The 4,605-nt window shown below is 53.2% G+C and overlaps 2 protein-coding genes across 5 annotated transcripts in view; one reads left to right on the top strand and one right to left on the bottom strand.

The window, feature by feature from the left end:
• The window catches only part of SH2D3A (SH2 domain containing 3A), an 11,654-nt gene extending 10,488 nt beyond the window's left edge, over window positions 1–1,166 (bottom strand). Inside the window, exons 1-3 of one of the 4 annotated variants that reach the window (XM_015564344.1) lie at window positions 1,093–1,166; window positions 645–879; window positions 405–502 (exon numbers count right to left, since the gene is read on the bottom strand). The gene's annotated coding sequence lies outside the window, so the exon portion shown is untranslated. Of the gene's footprint in view, window positions 1–404; window positions 503–644 lie in introns of all 4 variants that reach the window. The other 3 variants (XM_015564346.1, XM_006764323.2, XM_015564345.1) reach the window with 3 other exon arrangements.
• A 3,201-nt stretch (window positions 1,167–4,367) lies between these two features.
• Window positions 4,368–4,605, top strand: part of VAV1 (vav guanine nucleotide exchange factor 1) — a 62,766-nt gene continuing 62,528 nt past the window's right edge. The window contains exon 1 of the mRNA XM_006764329.2: window positions 4,368–4,457. Within this exon, the coding sequence (XP_006764392.1) occupies window positions 4,368–4,457 (90 nt within the window). The remainder of the gene's footprint in view (window positions 4,458–4,605) is intronic.

The raw sequence follows: 4,605 nt of genomic DNA on the forward strand, positions 1-4,605 counted from the left end.
TATGTATAGTAGATGAGTGTGCAGATGGGTCAGAGAGAGCCAAGATCCTAGTGGTAGAGGTCAGATTTTCCATCGGGTGGCTTGGGAAGGTCTCAGTCAGTACAACTGGAATGATTTTGAGGGAACAAGCACTGTGGTTCTCAGGGTGAAAGAACATTCCAGGCCAGAGGTAATTTAATTTACTAATGTTCATAGCTTCTAAGCAATCCTTGTGCACACAAAAGGATGCGTAGGATGTAAGAAAATCTAACCTATGCATGGCTTTCCAATGTAACACCACATTTAAGGATATTGAAATGTCAGCAAATGCAATTTTGGAGCAGGTACATCTTATTGTTGTTATTATTATTATGGTCAAATTTAGGGCTCAAACACTTTGGGACTCCCTTGATTATCATGCAGACCTGTCTGAAGTATCTGCTGGTGAACACCCGCCCTGGGTAGGGTTGAAGCAAGGGGTCACTCTCTCCACCCCACAGGGTCTTCGTGGCCTGGTCAGGGTCTGCAGAAAAACAGCACCAGGATTCTTACATCACGAGTCAACCTGGCTGAGGGCCTGAAAAGGGCAGGAAGTTCACAGACCAGCCTTAGATGACTTTAGGGGTGGGGAGCAGGGCCAGGAGCTGGCTCTAGGCGACGCATACCTGAACACCAGGTGTGTCTCTTGGATGCCTGTGCACTTCCTGTTTGTCTCCTGGCCCAGGCCCAGCTTCTGTCTTAAGAGTCCCCAAACTCCAGGTTCCTCTGTCTCATGTCCCCCTTAGTGGGCATCGAGGTAGGTCACTGACAAAATTCTGGTTAGTTGGGGAAAGCTCAAGGTGGGCACAGGTCAGCCATAGGCTAAGTCATCCTCCGGCCCTGTGTCTTCTGCAATAATTTCTGGATATTTGGGCAGGGAAGAGATGAAAGGGGAAGAATCAGGAGAGGAGGTGGGGTAGGGGCAAACATGGGAAAGGAGGGAGGGGGTATTCATGGCCTATAGACCATATACATGTGTACACATCACAGGGAGCAGCCACCAGCACATGGACACACATGGACACAGATGAGCAAACTTGACATTGAACAATCACCAATTGGCTGAGCACTTACTTTGTGCTGTTCTAGACCTGGAAATACAGTGATGATAGAGACCTGCCTTCACCCTTGACCGTCTGGTGAACAAGACACCCAACAAAATAAGAATAAATTCCAAGAGCAATCAATGAAGATGCTAAAACAGGGAGAGGCGGTAAGATGGCTGGAGGGGGCAGGCTACTTTAAATAGTGTAGTCAGGAAGGTCTCTCCCAGAAGGTGACATTGGAGCTGAGACTTCAGGAAAGGGAAGGAGATAGCTCTGCAAAGATTTGGAGAAACAGCCGTTCAGGTGCAGGGGTACAGCAAATGCAGAGGGAAGATGGAGCTCGCTTTTTACATTTGATATTATTTAGGAGACCAGTGTGGCTGGAATGCAACGAGCAAGGAGCTAAGTGGAGCTAAGCCAGTGAGGTCGGCTGGGGTGAGACAATGCAGGAACTGGTGGACCTCAAATTTTCAGCTCAGTGGGATGGTATAGGAACTACGGAATGGTTTTAAGAGAGGGAGGGGCACATCTGGGTTGTGGTTTAAAAGGATGTCAGGCAACAGTGAAAGCAGTGAGGATCTCCGTGTTGCAAAGAAAACACGTTTAGAGGAGCACACCCAGGTACACGGACACGCATGATGCACAGCGATCCAATCAGGCATTCGGCGACCCATTCTATGTCCGCGGACGCGCCTGGACAGACACCCAGATCCTCTCTGCGTGCAGGTGACCCCACCTGGAAAAGAGAAGACTCCTCACCCGAATAATCCCTGGTCCTAGATCCGCACGGGGCCCTTCACTCACGAGGGTCGGGACCCACGGAGCTCCCAAGAGGCTGGGGCCGGACTCAAATCTGAAGTTCTACGGTTCCGGGCCCTTTCCTCCGGGCCAGGTGAGAACCTAGCCCAATCACCAGGCCCTGGCCCTTAAGACCCCGCCCCTTTCGGACCCCGCCTCCAACTGGAGTCTCCTGGGCTTTAGCCCCGCTCCCTCATTCAAGCCCCGCCCCCTCAGAACCTTTCTTTGCACTAACCACGCCCTCTTTGCATAATACTGTGCCTCCTTCAGAGCCACACCAGCTGGGAAACTCAGCTCTTCCTTAAGTGGGCCGGTCCCTTAGCATCGCCCCGCCCCCCTCTGAGTGGCCACGCCCACTCACCTCTTGGTCGCCCTGGGTCCCTCTTCTGAGAATCCGGCTTCTGTCACCCTCAGGCTGGCTGGCCCTAAGGACCCCTCGCCCCTCGGGACGCGGAGAGGGTGTCGCTCTCGCTCCTCAGGGTTCCGGGAAGGGGCGGGGCGGCCCCTATGAGTCTTCTTTCTCGGGTGGGGTGGCGGCGCTGTGACGTGGGAGGGTGTACTTCCTCGAGACCGCCCCCTTGGGTTTCCGGGAGTGGAACCCCCGCTGAGTGTTGGGTTTTGTGGAGAGATGCGGGAAAGCACGGCAGCCTCCCCCATTGACAGCACGACGGAGCTAGACTCTGAAGAGACATCCGGGGGGGGGGCGGTGTGGACATTCAGGTGGGGGGAGGAGGTGGTGGATCTCCCATCACGATGCCTGGAGACAAACATGAGAAAGGTGTGGGGATCGGGAATAAGAGAACGCTCCAGCCACGTTTACGGAGGGGAGAGGATGGGAGGAAGGAAAGGACGGAAGGAGAGACGGAGGGAGGGACGAAAAGGCGGTGGTCGCAGCTAACAATTACCGCGCACTGGCTGTATGCCAGGACTGTACTGACTGCTTGACCGGCCTCAGCGCGTTTAATTGTCGCCTAGGGTAGGCCACTGAATGGGGTAGGTGCTATTTTCATCGCTCCCATTTTCCAGATGCAGAAACGGAGCCGGCTGTGAGTGGCCGATTGGAGCGCGGAGCCCTGGAAGGCCATCCTGTCTTCCTCGCTTTGGTCTTGGCACCCCCACCATCTCTGATGCCTACCGTGATTCCAAACTCGAACCCATATTACAGATGAGGAAGTTGACGCATAGAGAGCGAAGGAGATTTGGGGAGGAAAACTTTTGGTGTTTGTAGGATCACAAAGCTAGACATTTCCAGGCTGGGCTGCCCTCCCCGCCCTCATGTGGAAGAGAGGCTCAGGGGGGGCTGAGGGGGAGTATCTTTTCCTTAACACCCCGTCCTTCCAGCCCCCGCCTAATTTTGATTCAGAGGGTAGAGGGTATGTCCAGGGAAGGAGCATAGCGCCCCCTAATGGTTACAAGAATTTTAAAAATGCAAGGAGTGTCTAGGGAAATTGAGTGGGGAGGGGAGGCGACTCACAACCTAGTGGGGCGAGAGACCGCATAGACAAGATGATTTCAGGTGGTAAGGGCTACGAAGACAGTGAATGTTTGCTAAACGTGTCAACGAACGACACTAATGAAGCCTGTAAGGAGAGAAAGGATCGTGACCATGGGGATACATGGATGGATTTGGGATAAATGTCAGAGGTGGTGTCAATAGAGCTTTCAACCATTTATTTGTTTGCTTATTCTCCTTCAACAAATATTTATGGAGCATGTATATGTGCCAGGTGCTGGGGTGGGGCAGGAGGGGGTCCAGCAGCACACAAAAGACTATTTTCTAAATAGATAATAAAGAAATAAGTATAGCTCAGCCGGCATGGCTCAGTGGTTGAGCGTCAACCTAGGAAACCGGAGGTCACGGTTGGATTCCCAGTCGGGGCACATCCTCGGGTTTCGGGCTCGATCCCCAGTGTGGGGCGTGCGGGAGGCAGCCGATCATCATTGATGTTTCTATTTCTCTCTCTCCCTCTTTATTCCTCTCTGAAATGAAGAAATATATATTTAGAAATAAAATAAGTATAACAAAATATCAGATTTGATGATGATCAGGGCTTAAAGTAGGGATAGGGTATGATCGGGTGGGATGAAAGGCTGCGATTCAAAATAAGGTGGTCTGGGAAGACTTCATGAAAAGGTGACACTGAGCAAATACCTTCAGGTGGTGAGGGAACTAGCTAATGAAATTGCCTAAAGCAGGGGGAGGAGCATGTGCAAAGGTCCTGGGGTAGGACAAGGCCTGGCTTGTCGGAGGAACAGCAGGAGGCCTGTGTGGCAAGTGAAAGAGGGGTGTGGAGGAGTTGAGGGCAGGTCATATGGGGCCTTGTGGGTTGCATGGAGGGCTTTTCCCCCAAAGAGGAAGGTATCTGACAAGAGGAGGGACACCTGACTTGATTCAGGTGATCCCAGGTGCCCTCTGGCTGTGGTGGGGAGGATAGACTGTGGAGGAAGAAGGCGAGAGTGCAGGGACCTGGGCGAAGGAGACTAGACTGGTCCAGGATAATGACGATGGGGCTGGACCAGGGTGGAGGCAGAGAGGGGAGGGGTGAGCAGAGGGCGGATTCTGAGTACTTTGAGGTGTTACTGCTCAAGGGTTGGGTATGGAGAAAGGCAGCCGCCTCAGTCTGTTGGCCTGACCACCGGCAGCCCCATCTCCCCTCCCAGGTGCCCAGGTGTTGTGTTGGTGGGGGAAAGAGAGGTCCCGGGAGGAAGGGGCTGGGCTAGGCGGGGCTGGCCTGCAGGTGCT

This window comes from Myotis davidii, unplaced genomic scaffold (genome assembly GCF_000327345.1).
Source record: "Myotis davidii unplaced genomic scaffold, ASM32734v1 scaffold921, whole genome shotgun sequence".
NCBI lineage: Eukaryota > Metazoa > Chordata > Mammalia > Chiroptera > Vespertilionidae > Myotis > Myotis davidii.